Source organism: Callorhinchus milii, unplaced genomic scaffold (assembly GCF_018977255.1).
Source record: "Callorhinchus milii isolate IMCB2004 unplaced genomic scaffold, IMCB_Cmil_1.0 Scaffold16, whole genome shotgun sequence".
Taxonomy (NCBI): domain Eukaryota; kingdom Metazoa; phylum Chordata; class Chondrichthyes; order Chimaeriformes; family Callorhinchidae; genus Callorhinchus; species Callorhinchus milii.
Window position 1 is genome coordinate 9,175,070 of NW_024704757.1, and position 13,788 is coordinate 9,188,857.

The following is a 13,788-nucleotide window of genomic DNA, read 5'->3' on the forward strand; positions in this document are numbered from 1 at the left end:
GAAACAAGATATTTATTAACACGAGTACAGCACCTGGTGGGGCGACAGGAGATGGAACTTCCTTTGAAATATGTCAGTAGTTTGGAGAAAGGTAATATTGTTCAGGGACTCGATGTGTTCACACGTTAGGCCTTTTATTAGCTCCCCCACACTGAAGGAAGAGGAAAAGGTGAGCGAATCGAACAGTGCATGAGGTGAATGGTGCACATAGAGCAGGCAGAGAGAGGGTCCAAGTCAAACATTTCAGCTTGTAAGTGAGCGTGAGCACTCGCAGAGACTCGCAGGAAACACCAAGTCATTGAGGTTTCTAGTTATTTATCAAATGAAAAATATACATGACTGACATATGAAGAAATAGCACTTCTTACCTTATGATTTTAGGTATAGGCTTCTGGGCAGCTAGAAGATTAAACAGGTACAAAGCCTACAGATGATGAGGAAGAATTTTCAGTTGTAAAGTGAGTATTAATTCAGGAGGAATGACAGCAACATCACAGCAGCAAATATTACAGTTTCATGTTCTTTGGATCACAAGAGATGGATGAACCTTGAGTCTGTTTGAAACATTCTTCCCAAATTCCAACCCTACCTTCTTCTCATTACAGCATTGAGCTGCTTCTTAAATTACTTCAGTCACCTGGCTTCAACCACTCCTCTTGGTAATCCGTTCCAACTGCTGATTACCCTTTGTGTAAAGAAATACTTCCTGGTACCCACCTTGAACTTGCCCTTCACAATCTTAAACTTCTGCTTTCTTGTCCTGCTACCGTCACATAAAAATGTTGTTCTCGCTTCACTTATGGCATCTCACTCGTTTTTTTTATCCTCTGTAAAGCCATGTCTTTGAAAGGCTGAAGAGCCCGAGCTTGTCAAGCTCTCCTCATGGCTTGCTCTTTTTATCCCTCCCTTGCCCAAGGATTAGTTGTTATTACTGTCACACCTCCTGACTCAGCAGTAACCAGAGATCAAAGCAGGCAACTCCCTACCCTGCAAGCCTCTTTCACTTTAGGCAATGGTTTCACCAAGTTTGTCATACAGAAAAAGCTGCCAAGAATGGATGGGAATATTGAACTGACCTGACTTCTCCTCAGCTCCTTATTGTGAAGAGAGGAAATGTTGAAGGTCTTTATTTTAAGCAGGTTGATAAGAGGCACCTCTTTTAAGAAGGACCCTGGAAAGAGGTCCAATACAGAGGAGACATCTTTGCCTTCAAGAATCTGAAAATAACACGGAATAAAAGGATCAGAAACAAGTAACAGCAACAACTACAATGAGTTGTGTACAAAGTGTCACCTCAAAGATAATGTCTGTAATAAGCCAGTCTATCACTCATTGGCCACTATCAATGGTTGAGCTTTCAGCCACTGTGTCTTTGGTCAATACTTGCCGAAGGAAACTTGCCTAAGGTATTGTGGGGTGAAAACTTAGGCAAGTTTCCTCACTCCACACGCCTCTGTTTACCTAGCAGTAAGTAGGAACCCAGTTGTTAGTCGATTGGCGGATCACTTTTCCGGGGATAATAATCTCTCAAACCCCCAAATTATAATTTAGTCACTCAATCCATGACGGTTTGTGTAACACTGCTGTGTGCAATTGGCTTCCGTGTTTAGCCCACAAAATACACAATAATCCACTTACAATATTCTATGAAGCGCTTTGAGACATCTCAATGAGTTGATAAAGCACAATATCAAGTGCAAGGATTATTATTAATTATTATCATTATTATCTTCAAACTCAGTTTCATCCTATCCTGCTCAGTTTGATTGCATAGGAAGATGTGTTACCTTAGTGATTATCGCCAGTCGCTGAGTTGGTGTAAGTTGTGAGGCTTGCTCAGATAGCATCCCTTTTACAGCTTGGGACAGGTTACCAGCGCTCATATTGTAAAATAGATCGGAGCCAACTCCGGGTACCAATGTACTCAACTGGCTGATGTTATAAAGTGACAGGTGCTGTGGAGAGCAAACAGGATCATCAGTTGAACCACTGAGCTTGTTCATGATGGTGCTGGTGCATTAGGGCACTCCTCTAGGATCAGGGTTAAAGATATTGGGATCTGATCACTCACACCAGTGAATATTTAATTTCAGCCTTATTACAGGATTCATCAATGTGCACTACTTGGCCATTGATTAAAATGTTTGCAACGGTCGGTGTTAGAGGCTCATTATTAAAGGAGATAGAAAGTGTTACTCTGACTCTAGGATCCTGAAAATATCCATTTCCATAACTAAAATGAGTACAGAATGTAAGAGCTCCGAGTCACTATCTGAAGGGCGCTGCATAAATGCAAGTTGTGGAAGCCTGTAGATCAGTGGTTAGAGCACTCGCCTCACAAGTGAGAGACCTGGGTTCGATTCCTAGCAAGTTCCTTACTTCACACACTTGATAATAATCCCACAAGAAAAAAACAGTAATGAATTGGTCACTTCAATCCATCACTGTTTGTGGTTTGTGGGACACTGCTGTGCACAATTGGCTGCCGCGTTTCACCCACAAAACATACAGTCAATTCACTTTACAGTATATTCTGTGAAGCGCTTTGAGATGTCTAGAAGACTCGAAAAGCTCTATATCAAAATGCCAGATTATATTATTGTTGTATAAAATTCTGCAGCATCCCCCCAAAATAATTACATGCGCACATTTACAGCATCCTAAACAGGTCCATGTGCCACATTCTAGTGTATAGGCGGAAGCAATAGTATGAAATTCTTATAAAATATTTCATATAAAGCACTGCGCCTCAGTTATCCTTGTGTGTTTGATTGCTGACCTCTGAAGACTCTGAATCGTTAGTTTACCATTAAGTTTTTGAGTATAGTTAGTGCAAGAGCTGCCAATTTTTCCCCCCCCTTCTCCCAAGATTCTCATTTTCTTCCAAGTGTACCTTCTGGTACCTCTCTCTCATGGTTTGAGTGTGAGTAGGCTATTCATCTGTGGGGCTTCTTACCCTGAGCCTAATTGTTTCCTCACCTGATGTCCACATTCCTTCCAACAAACTTCTGAATAGCGTTCAGGAGTGGAACCCTGTATAATTTTCCCTTCTCTAACCAATTGCACTGAGACCAATTGTGGCCGTATTGTCTCAGCTGTGATCAGCTAATTCAGCTCAGTAGGGTCTTGAACCTGCGACTTTCTGTTCTGTGTAGTACATGTATCAAGGCGGCCCTTGGAGAAAGCTTAGTAGAATATGTTCAAAGTGTTACCATCTTACCTTGTTGTTCCCAAGAAATTTATTGACCAGGATTATCATCTGGCTTTGTGTCCATTCAGTAACTGCCCCTAAGATGGAGATGGCATTCCGTACAGCCTGTGATGACAGTGACTCGAGCTGATTAGAGGTGAGTCCAGCAATAGCATCCGACAGGGTGACTAGCATGTTGTTCAGAGTCTGGTTCCTCAAGGCTACTCCAAGCAGCTGGGATTTCAGCTAAAAGTAAAGCAAACAAGTCTTCATCTAAGCACCATACTCTTACCTAACAAAAATCTATCCACCTCAGTCTTGAACTGATCAAGCATCCACAGCATTTTGTGGAGAGAGTTCTGGATTTCTATTACCCTTTGTATGGCGAAGTGCTTACTGATTTTACTCCTAAATGGCCTAGCTCTAATTTTAAGATTATGTCCCTTTGTTCTGGATTATACTCCTCAGGACTCTTTACACTTCCCAGGAACCCAGTACATTTGCAGGCCCCTACACGCTCTTCGGGCCCCCTGTAGATTCTCTGGAATCACAATCACGTCCGCTCCTCAGGTACCTGTTTAACATCAGCTTGAAACGTCCGAAGTCGACTGCACTTTATCATCTGATGGAGCAGATTCTGAGCATGGACAGCATCCAGCTCCTGCACATTGTGGTAGAAACACACCAGGAGGCCCAGCCTGGAGTGAAGAGTGCCAGAAAATGAGCATAACATTCACACACTTTCATAATCAATCCTAAAAGGTTCTTTCCCTGAACCATTTACTTACAATCTTCCTGGATATATATATAACTGTATGGTATCCTGTAAGACTGTTACTACCCATGTGGCCATGTTCCATCCCCATGGTACTGTGTTCCATCCCATGTAGTTATCCATTGATCGCAGGTAAAGGTGTGGACTGTTATTCAACCAAGGATTTTCACAGCCAAGCTCCACTCGGTCAACAGATACTTGTGAAGCAAGAGTATTAGGGATGTGGAGAGAAGGCAGAAAAATATAATTGGAAAATCTGCCATGATCTAATAAACCATGGATTGGCTAAATGTCATCCTCCTATTCCTATGCGTTCCTCACCAAGCCCTACACAAACATCAAGAACAGGATTCTTATTGGACAACCAGTTCATAGCATCCTCTCTAAAAGAAATACTTTAAATAATGGTATGATGGCAGTGTGTATGTGTGTGGCAGTGGTATAACTAGGAATAGAAATTTGGGTGGGCACCAACTTATGGTGGACAGGCAGTGATGAAATTTCCATTGCTAGCTACACAACTATATGATACCTCCCACTCTGGCTCTATTCACATCGTTCTTCACGCTGTGATGGGAAGCATGATGGAGCAGGAGGTATGAGGCAGATGAGTGGGCCTGGGTGCTAATTGGGTTGGGGGTGGGGAGGTGGGTAAGCTTACCAGCTTGAATGCTGCTACTTACCTGTACACTGTCGAGGTGTTTGTCAAGTCAAACCCAGACGCATTGATCCTCTCCTGGAAAGCTTTGGCCGTTGCCAGTGTGATGTCATACACAGAGTCCATCTGCTTAGTCGCGTTGTCGTAGTTGATAAACAGTCGTATCTGTTTAAAAATAAAACCCAAGTCAACGGGAAATGAATCCCGATCATTTACAGTCCAATTTTCCTCTTCTCCCTCTGATGGGGAGACCATGTGGAGACAGGGCAGATTGTACACATGGCTTTTAATGATCTACGGACATGTTAGACATCTGGTGATATCAAATGCATTGTCAGGGGCTAAGTCATTAAGCCCAGCACCCGTCTGTTTTGTGGCTCAGGTCGACATTAAAGATCTCATGCTGCTATATCAAAGAGGAGCAGGGAGTTCTCCTGGAGCTATTCCAATATTCCTCTCTTATCCTAACCCCACAAACAACAATTCATCTCACTGCTGGATGTGGGATGTCACTGGTTTAGATTAGTTGCTGTGTTATCCTACATTACTGACTGTCCTTATATTTCACAATAATTAATTGTGTGAAGCAGTTTGAGACATTATAATATATGGGTATTGTTACTGTTACTAACTTTGGGCTGGATGGCCTTCAGTGTCCTTTCCAGTTCTCTCTTCCTAACACGGGAGCACAGAATACAGACAAAGATGAACACAGACATAGAGTGCAGACCGAGGCACAAGGCTCAGCCAAAGAGTACAGGCAGTGGGGGCTATATAAATGAAAGTTATTGTTGTATATTTTGTTTGCAAATCGTGGCAACCAATTGCGCACAGCAGTGTCCCACAAACAGTTGTGGATTGAGGGACAAAATTATTATTTTATTTTAATAGTGAGGTACACATTACATGCCCGAACTCACCTCATGCGGACTGATTTTTTTGATCTCCTCCAGAGGGAGATGAACAATGTACCTCCCCAAAACCCACAGGCTTTCTGCAGTGATCCAAGAGTCTGCTCCACCCGTCTCTGTGGCAATTACAAAGCGGCAAAGAGCGCAAACTGTGAAATACAGCATTGAAAGTGAAATATCACAGTGCTTCAGCGCAGTGGCAAAGTTGCTCTGTGTTGCATTACCTACCCTTGGCTTTGTGAGATTTCTGCAGAACTTGCCTCATCCATTCATACACTGCTCTCCGTGTACGAGCTGACATTTGATCATAGAGCTCCTTAAACACCAAAGCTCTGGAAAAAGTAAGTGACTTTTCATAAGTAAATAAAACAGGATTAAAAAATAGGATTAAAAAANGGACAATGATTCAAATGTTTCATTCAATCTTACTGATCACTAATAATAACTAACAGCTGTTTCCCTTTGTGATCTCACTCCTTTCAGAGAACTATAGAAATGTATATGATACAGTAGGAGGTTATTTAACCCATTTGAGTGTTGGTGTTTAGTTTGCTCCTCCAAGTAACTATAGAAATATTTGACTGATTGTGTAAGGGGAAATGGGAATAGGAGGAGGTCATTTCGTACAATGAGTCTTTTTCCCCAGTATATAAGAACATGACAGATTTTTTAATCCTTATTCCCCACCTTTTGTCTTTATTACCCTTACTTTACAAAGTACTATGTTCCTTGTAAACATCCTAATTTGTTGATCCATCATCACGGCCTGCTGGGGCAGTGTGTGTCACATCATCACCTTGTAAAACCTCTTGTGAAGAAATATTTTTTGATTTCGAGTACAATTGTACTAGATGTAATGTGAAGATTTGTGCCCCTTTGGGTTTGGGTTGCTCTACCAGAGGAAAGAGTCTAAAAGGAAGGTAAGTAAAATACAATAGCTAGAAAAGAAATCTTGAGTTTGTTCTTACAAAGTCTTAAAGGTTTCATCTTCCAGATCTTTGGGTATACTTGTGACCATGTCCGATCGAAGATAGAGACCCGACGACAGCTTCAGCATCTCTATCAGAAGCTCCGCACAATCAGGAGTGCTCAGGGCTGACACACACTGGCTCCATGTTGCATCAAACAGTGAACGGTTCCCTCTGGACTCTGCAGGATTTGGCTTTTTATGTACCCAAAGTCAATCCTAAGGAAAAATTGCTGTGTAAAACAAGGGACAACATTGCTTTAGTGGACCATTTATTGGAATCATAGAATCTTATAGCAAAGAATGAGCCATTCAGCCCATCGTTCCTGTGCCGGCTATTTGAAAGAGTAATCCAATTAGACCCACTCCCCCACTCTTTCCCCAAAGCCTTGCAGTAAAATTGCATTTATTTATCTATCTATTTTTACTTTTTTTTCCAACAGCTGCTTCTAATACTTTTTTAGCTGGTGCAATCTGTATTTGTAAGTGAATGCGACAGCCAGTTTGCAGACAGTAATGTCCCATAAACAGCCATGAAGTTGTTAGTCGATTGATGGATCGCTTTCTGGGGGGTAATAATCTCTCCAAAAAAAATTGGGTCACTCAATGCATGATTGTTTGTGGGACACTGCTGTCTGCAATTAGCTGTCGCATTTTGTCCACAAAATACACAGTAAATCGCTTTACAATGTATTCTGTGAAGAGCTTTAAGCATCTCAATGATGTGATAAGGTGCGATGTCAAATGCAAGGATTATTATTAATCAGATCCCTGTCACCTCTTTGAAGTTGCTGAGGAGATATTTCATGGCAAGTAAGAACATCGGAGTCTCCATCTGTTTCAGGTCAGCTGCCAGCTGCCTGGGATTCAGGATGATTTCGACGTAATAATCCATCAGTGAACCCTGTGGGAAAGAATGAATAAAAACTAATACTAGGAGAAAAGCATGACAAAACACCTCAAAGCGCTTTACGGGAATTACTGTTCATTGTAGTGATTGTTTTTGTGAGAATCATGTACTGTTCAGTGGTGACACTATTGTTCTTTGTTTTTATAACAATAATAATCCTTGCATTTGATGTAACGCCTTATCACGTCATTGAGACGTCTCAAAGTGCTTTGCAGAATACACTGTAAAGTGAATTGACTGTATATTTTGCGGGCGAAACACGACAGCCAATTGCGCACAGCAGTGTCCCAGAACAATCGAGGATTGAGTGACCAAATTATTATTTTTAATATATTCTTTGAAGGGATTATCACCCCCGGAATGCAATCTGCCAAATGACTAACAACCGGGTTCCAACTTACTGCTAAGTAAACAGAGGCATGTGTGTCGAGTAAGAAAACTTGCCTAAGGTTTCATCCTGCCCGGGAATCGAACCAGGGTCCTCTTGCTTGCCAGTCGAGCGAGCTAACCACTACGCTGTGTCACTCCACTATTAAATAACCAGAATGAAATTGACCAAGTGAGGTCCCTGCAGTCAGAGTTGGTAACATGCAACTTCACAGCACTCTGCAATACAGAGTATTCAGTCTGCTTCTAACTATGTCAGATTAGACAAATACATGCACAAGCACCAATTACTACCATATACTTGTACTTCAATATTATATCATTTAATATTTCATTGGCTTTATTGTACGAACCTGTATCTTTGACAAGCTGGACCCCTTATCTTGCACATATTGTATAATGTTCTTATGATTCTGAAAGATTAAACCTTGCCTGTAAAAGAGACAGCACATCATCAGTACAATATTTTAAACATACTGTTTAGACAGTAGAATGTCGATTATCCGCATGTCCATTTATTCGCATCGGGAAGTGGATGCAAGACTGCGAGACTCCAGCAAATAATCCTGTTGCATGAGAGGTCATTAGAGATCCAATTTAGTTGCTCTAACCAGATAAATCATGTCCCTACTAATCTCGAGCCACGCAGACAAACCCCCAGATGCACACCACAGGGTTTTGGTTTGCTAGAGGCGCAAAGCAAGTCTTTATATTTTTGTAATAGTCTAGATTTAGGGAGAGCGAAAGGCAGAGAGTTTTAAGAGAAAGAATAAGAGAGAGTGAGGGAGCAGGAGGGAAGGGTTGGCATGGTGTGGTACTATAATAGTAGTGAAACGCCTGTTGGAACAAACAAAAGTTACCTGAGATTCCCAATCACCTCCACAGTACCTGAAAAGCAAGATATTCGAGAATAAATCAATGCAAAGACATCAACATTTCTGTCTGAGCGTGTTCCATATAATCTAACTGTTTCAACCTTACCTTCAATATATCTTCTCTCCAGCAACGCATCCTGAAAGAGAGACAGGATTTAGCTGCTGTGTATTAAAATGACTGATGATAATAATATAATAATCCTTCCATTTGATACAATGCTTCATCATGTAGTCGAGACGTCTCAAAGCGCTTCACAGGATGTACTGCAAAGCGAATTGATTGTATTTTGTGGGTGAAGCACAGCAGCCAACTGTGCACAGCAGTTTCCCATAAACAGTCATGGGTTGAGTCACCAAATTATTATTATTTTTTGAAGGGATTATTACCACTGGAAAAGCAATCTGCCAATCGACTAACAGGTTCCTACTTGCTGCTAGGTAAATAGAGGCATGCGGAGTAAAGAAACCTGCCTAAGATTTTACCACGCCTAACCAAGACACCACAGGACTACAATCAAATAAAATTAAGATTTCTTTACTGGGGATAAAAGGGATTCAAACAAATGCTATCACTGACCAGCATTCTTTTCAAAGGCAGAGGCAATCCTGGAAAGAAAACAGAGCCAATATTGAGTACATTTGATTATAATTTTTTCAAACTTGTTTTAATTTCTTTAGATGACTCTTTGGAAATAATTAGTTTTATAAAATCTTCTCTTCGTACAATTATATCACCTCTCTCCTGCCCTGAAGGCACTGGCTCTTGCCGGAGTGTGCAACTAGTAGTTCTCCAGTCCCTCTCTACTGTTACAATAATAATAAAAATATTCCTTTCATTTGATATAATGCCTTATCACGTCGTTGAGACGTCTCAAAGTGCTTCACAGAATATACTGTAAAGTGAATTAACTGGATATTTTGCAGGCGAAGCAAAAAACAAAAATGTTCCTTTCAACACAAATCTATTCTTTCATTAAACTTGCTATTGAAATAAATCTTTCCTGAATCGGAGCTGCTCTGTAATTGACTGTGTTCTATGGTGCAATCGAAGACATACTCCTCTTACTTTCACCAGGGTCTTCATTCAGTGTGAGTGTAATGCAGCCAACATTCAGCAAGATCAGGCACATCCCACACTTTGACAACATGGTTCCACTGAGCCGCAGAGTGTCCAGAATTAAGTTAAAGCTGTCTATTAAAAGAGAACACAAAAGGTTAGTTACCGGAGGCCAGAGATCTTACCCGAGTTAATCTATGACATACTATTTTCTAGCATTTTCGGTGACCAAGCCTTGGCAATTTTTTTCGTTCACAACTGACTTTAATATTAAAACTGGATTTAATAATAATATTCATTTTTTATATAGATCCTTATCACATCATCAAGGCCTCTCAAAGGTTTCACAGGATATACGATATTGGGTATTTTGTGGGTGAAATGTGGCAATTAAGGACTGTCATTCTGAATGCTAAATGCTAAGAAAATAGTTAACGGCTAGATGCAGGAGGAATATCTATCCCAAGAAGCAGATCAAAGTCACCAAGTACAGAATACGATCATATCCCTATGACCTATTTCCATAGGTCACAATCGGCAAATTAATTCATGCTTTTTGTAAACTTTGATTATCATAATCCTTATGTTTGATATTATATCTATAACATTGACAAGTCACAAACTGCTTCTAAGATGATTGCTGTCAAGTGTGATGACTTTAGACACGCGGAGACACTATTTGGCACAATCCATCGTGGAGTGAATGATAATAAAAATCCTTGCATTTGATAAAGCCCCTTTCACTTCTCAAAGCACTTTACAGGATTCACCATAAAGTGTCGGGATTTGAGATGCCCAAATTTATGCCATACAGAATGTGTCAGGTTTACCCAGACAATCAGAGGGCTCTCATCTGCATCAAGGCACAATTTGTGTCTTACTTTGCATCCAGTGAATAGTTGATGCAAATGTCAATGCAAAGGACAGAGGTAATGTGCTCTCTTGACTAACACAAGACTTAGGAGATCAGAAACGTTCAATTTCAGATCAACCTTGTGGCTATTTTTGGGAATATTGCTATGCAGAAATTGGCTTTCACCGGTGTCTGCAAACACGCACTTTACAAGAAATTACTTTGAAACGTTCAGACATAACCACCATTGTATACATCAAATACAAGGACGTCTCAAAGCACTTCACAGGAACGACTGAAAAGTGTAGTGACGGTGCAGGAGAAATAATAAATAAATTATTCTATCTACATGGATTGAATCAAGTTCTCAGCCAGGCATCAAAGCTACAGGACCACTTTAAGCTGTATTCAGAACTCACCTGCAATCGCTTTGCTGTCCAACCTGATCCAAGATCTCAATAAACCTACAAACGTTATCCAAATTTAGAACAGTGTGCAGTTAACAAACTTGCAGCAAAATATCGTTAGCCGATGGTTACGTGGAAGAGAAAATACCTGATTGAAGACCCTGGTGAGATCCCTTTCCAGACAGTGAGTGAGGTGCTTTGCTTAACTCCCGAGGAAAATGTTTTCTTCAGGGAACTTGTGAAAAGCAGGACACTTACTTTACACTTCAATCCCTAGTCAGTGACGTTAACAAAATATCTGATTACAGCTGTTTCCTCATCCCCTCAAACAATGGAATAATGTCCATTGGGGAAAAAAAAGAAGACAGGAGGCTTTCAGAGGATAGCAAAATCTCTGGCAACTTTAAAGGGAATTGCATGTGTCTTACTTCTTTGCAGACACACCCTCCTTTCCTCCCATGTAGGTCAAGGTGTCGATTTCAAGTGAATTTCTCGCCTGAGCAGTTTACCTGCGTGATTAAACTGTAGGAGTGACTCCTTTCTTAAACCGTTTATGGCAATCCAGGGTCATTTAGTTATTTTACTTCTTCCGATTATTTGGAAACAGGATAAAAGCAAGTTGACTTGTAACCTGGCTTTTTTTTCTTTCTGTTTCTGCCATCCGCAAACCACCGTTGTTTGATAACTAACAGTAGCGAGAGAGCCCACTAAGCACTGTGTGTGTAGCTCATTACAAAACCCATTCAAACCACAGGGGAAAATAGATGTACCTTCTTCAAATGAGCAAAAGTTTTAATCTTGAGTTTGAAGGTTCAATGTTTCATCTCTGGTCTGTGTGTTAAACGATTTGATCTCAATTGCTTCAAGCTGCCTAAATGCCCCTGAGTCATGGAACATGTGCTCAACCTCTTCAGAACTCCATAAAGTTACTATAATAATAATAATCCTTGCATTTGATATAACGTTTAATTACATCTTCAAGACGTCTCAAAGCACTTCACAGAATAAACCGTAAAGTGAATTGACTGTGTATTTCGTGGGTGAAACGCAGCAGCCAATTGCGCACAGCAGTGTCCCAAAACAGTTGTGAATTGAGTACATTTTTTTAATGGGCTTATTACCCCCATAAAACGATTCGCCAATCGACTGGGTTCCTACTTACTGCTAGCTAAACAGAGGTGTGTGTTGTAAGGAAACTTGCCTTAGGTTTTGCCTCGCCTGGGAATCGAGCTCTCTAATCAGTATATTTCAGCATAAAGCGTTTGTGAGCTGAATTTGTAGAAAACTGGTTGCTACAAAGGGAGAGAGGAACCTCCTTTCGCTTGTCAGCATTCAAAGGGTTCAATGCAAAGTATGGTATCACCTGTGTGACTGCTGCTGAAAGGGTTCGATGAAGATCGTTCAGTACACTTGATCTCATCCGTCCACTTCCAAATTTCTCAAGCACTGGACAAGGTTGTGGGTTCAAACCCTACGTTGGGAGTTGGAACTCATATCGAGATGTCACTTTAAATGCAGTGCTGGTGGGGGTGGTGCTGCATTGTTGGAGATACTGTACTATCCTTCAGATGAGATATTAAACCAAGGCCCCACCTGCCTACTTTGGTGGACATTAAATATCCCACGGTACTATTTGAAGAGACGGAGTTTATCCCAGTATCCTGGCCAACAATCCCCCAATTAGAATTGGTCATTCACTTCATGGCTGCTTGTGGGATATTGCTGTGCACAAATTGGCTGCTGTGTTCAAGGACAAAACATACAGTCACTATAATTTATGATAATATCTTGTAAAGACATGTTGACATGAAAGGCGCTATACCAATAATTATTATAAATTATTGTTGTTCCAGAATACTAACTTGCCACCTTGACTCGTTGTTCTTCTCTCCTAATTCTTTCCAACCTGAGTGGTCTCCAATGCCTTGAACCTTGAGCCTTCATCTGGGTTTCGCAATTACAACATAAAGCAAACAATAAAGCAATCAAATCTGAGAAGTACGCACATCTGGAGAAAAGCAGATCAAAGAACTAAGAGACGAGTGTTGGAATAGTAATTTATTATATTGATCTTTAACGGTTAATAAAAATATACAAATCTTGTGTTCGGATTTCTCTCTCCCTAGCCCAGGAATGCTGCTTTCAACTGCATCACCCAAACCATAGCTCCAAGTCAAATCATTCTGCCTGCAATGGTTTAGTGGCGGAGCTAACTTCCTTTTTGGCAGAGAATCCCCCAAATGAAACAAATTCTGCCCTCTCAAATTTTAAGACATTGCGGTCTTACTCGCTGAGACTCCGTGGAATTTCAGGAATAATTGTAACTCCTGCCACATGTAGGCAGAAAAATCTGAATCATTCACACAAACCTTACATGATGTGCTATACCACTTCCATATTATAAATCAACCCTACAAAAAAAGCAGCAGCACTTCAACACTCACAGTCTTCATGAAAACTATTGGCCGGAACATTTTCGGATGTTTATGAGGTAGTCTTCAAGTACATTTATAGGCATGTCGGGATTTCTGGGGAAACTGAGCACTTGCTGCATTGAAACAATCACCCTTTATTATACAGCTCACTTTGGATTAAGGAGAAGTTGCTCATGCTAAAGCATTGAGTGCTTACCTGGCGTGTGTGCGCGCTCTTACATGTATTTATGCATACATATATACATCCAGGAGCGCACACACACACACGCGTACACGTGCATTTTCCAGCACGCTGTCACCAGCTCGTGATTTTCCCTCTTCCCAGCCCGGATGCGCCAATCATGGCACCTCTCCCACCTCCGC

General features: G+C 41.0%; 1 protein-coding gene across 1 annotated transcript in view; it reads right to left on the reverse strand.

The window, feature by feature from the left end:
- The window catches only part of LOC103178848 (otoancorin), a 32,417-nt gene extending 18,953 nt beyond the window's left edge, over positions 1-13,464 (reverse strand). Inside the window, 18 exon segments of the mRNA XM_042341167.1 lie at positions 34-151; positions 369-424; positions 1,077-1,217; positions 1,788-1,955; positions 3,221-3,436; positions 3,765-3,888; positions 4,649-4,788; positions 5,544-5,650; positions 5,763-5,866; positions 6,503-6,677; positions 6,680-6,734; positions 7,280-7,405; positions 8,152-8,230; positions 8,659-8,686; positions 9,740-9,865; positions 11,003-11,047; positions 12,853-12,934; positions 13,435-13,464. Of these exon segments, the coding sequence (XP_042197101.1) occupies positions 34-151; positions 369-424; positions 1,077-1,217; positions 1,788-1,955; positions 3,221-3,436; positions 3,765-3,888; positions 4,649-4,788; positions 5,544-5,650; positions 5,763-5,866; positions 6,503-6,677; positions 6,680-6,734; positions 7,280-7,405; positions 8,152-8,230; positions 8,659-8,686; positions 9,740-9,865; positions 11,003-11,047; positions 12,853-12,934; positions 13,435-13,464 (1,920 nt within the window).
- Between the last annotated feature and the right edge of the window lie 324 nt (positions 13,465-13,788).